Genomic DNA, 1,746 nt, shown 5'->3' with positions numbered 1-1,746 from the left:
ACCCGTGTCTTTCTTCTTAGATGTTGTATCCCTCTCAGCCCGGGTCTGTGTGGTGGGATGTCGCATCCCTCTCAGCCTAGGCTTTCTCAGAAAGCCTAGCTCTCAGCCCGTGCCTGTCTGCTGGGATGTTGTGTCCCTCTCATCCCGGGTCTGTCTGCTAGGATGTTGTATTCCTCTCAACCCGGGTCTGTCTGCTGGGATGTTGTATTCCTCTCAGCCCAGGTCTATCTGCTGGGGTATTGCATCCCTCTCAGCCCAGGTATATCTGCTGGGGTGTTGTATCCCTCTCAGCCCAGGTCTGTCTGCTGGGATGTTGTATCCCTCTCAGCCCGGATCTGTCTGCTGGGGTGTTGTATCTCTCTCAGCCCGGGTCTGTCTGCTGGGATGTTGTATCCCTCTCAGCCCGGGTTTGTGTGCTGGGATGTTGTCTGGGATGTTGTACCACGCTCGGGTTGGCCCTGACGGACAGGGTCGGAAGCCCGCTTCCTAAATGATCTAAACTGTAGGCCTACCGATGGGACGTATAAACACGTACCGTTCATTTAAAATCCATATTTTATAGACTCAATATTTTTTGTTACCTGAATTCTATTATTATTAGTGGCAGCGATATTTACCACAATCTCAAATGTCATACAAATAAACGTCATACGATCCTTTCGCCTTTACCTGTTTGTATTTGGGAGAGACTGCCTCCTGGCAGACCCAGAGCTGTAGAGCAGCCATCAGAGAGGGCAGGAGATCGTACGAGGCTTCACAATAAATGAGAAATACTGTGGCCAAGACAGAAGCCTCCACGGGTGGAAATAAAGATTTTTAGATGCTCATGGAATGTCCCTCCTACATGCCACTCGCTTTGCTGCAGACAAACGTCTGTGTCTCCCCGCGACACCCACCGGTACAAGAGGAAGAAAAAAGTAAAAGTAAGTAAGATGCTCAAAATGTGGCAAACACCTCTGTATCAGAATTGATCTCATTGGCCCTATTAGAAGAAGCCACAAGCCATCTTAATCCTAATTTCTTCTATTTCGCTTTAAAAAGATTATTCTCCTCTCCATGTACATTGGTCGTCATCAGACACTGACTGACCAACTATAATTATCATTACCTTTCTGTGTGGGAGCTGACACCGGTGACATTATCGGTATTTCGTAGTAGTGATCATCGTCGTCGTTGTCGTTGTTGTAGATGTTGTTGTTGCTGTTGTTGTTGCTGTTGTTACGTCTCCGGCCCCCGTCTGTCCGTGGAGCGTCAACTGTAATTGTTTTCGCCCTGGTGGTTTGTCCAGTCGGGGCGGGGGTGTTGGGTAACGGTCTGTTGCCCATTTCCACGTTTACGCAGGGGTTTTCTTCTGAACAGCATGTGGTGAGAGATGAGATAAAAATAGCCGATAATAACAACAACGACAACAAAAAAAAACCTGCGGGGAGCTGTGTTTAACATTCTTTAGAAGAGAAATTTGAAAGGCAAGGAGAACAATTTTTTTTATGTTTGGCATTGTTTGGTGTAAAGAGTTTGCTTTTCTTGTTTACAATTAATTTACAGTCTGGGGAAAGAGACGGGAATAAGTAATCTAGGCAAGAGTAACAAGAATCTGAACTGAACTAGCTCAAAAGCTTGTTTACTTTCGACTGACCGTGATTTAAACCAGATGTGGGTGGTTGACGGGTGCTCTGGTGTGGTTTGCTCCTTCTTTCCTATCAAACATCTATGGTCTTTATCTCCCCTCCTTCTTTTTTGTGTTTG

The 1,746-nt window shown here is 46.3% G+C and overlaps 1 protein-coding gene across 1 annotated transcript in view; it reads right to left on the bottom strand.

The window, feature by feature from the left end:
- Positions 1-462: 462 nt before the first annotated feature.
- LOC101858805 overlaps positions 463-1,746 on the bottom strand; it is a gene marked incomplete in the record, with an annotated part of 9,987 nt that continues 8,703 nt past the window's right edge. The window contains 1 exon segment of the mRNA XM_035971960.1: positions 463-1,345. Coding sequence (XP_035827853.1) covers positions 1,074-1,345 — 272 coding nt within the window.

This window comes from Aplysia californica, unplaced genomic scaffold (assembly GCF_000002075.1).
Source record: "Aplysia californica isolate F4 #8 unplaced genomic scaffold, AplCal3.0 scaffold00548, whole genome shotgun sequence".
Lineage (NCBI taxonomy): Eukaryota > Metazoa > Mollusca > Gastropoda > Aplysiida > Aplysiidae > Aplysia > Aplysia californica.
This window is presented reverse-complemented; position numbering and strand designations above follow the sequence as displayed.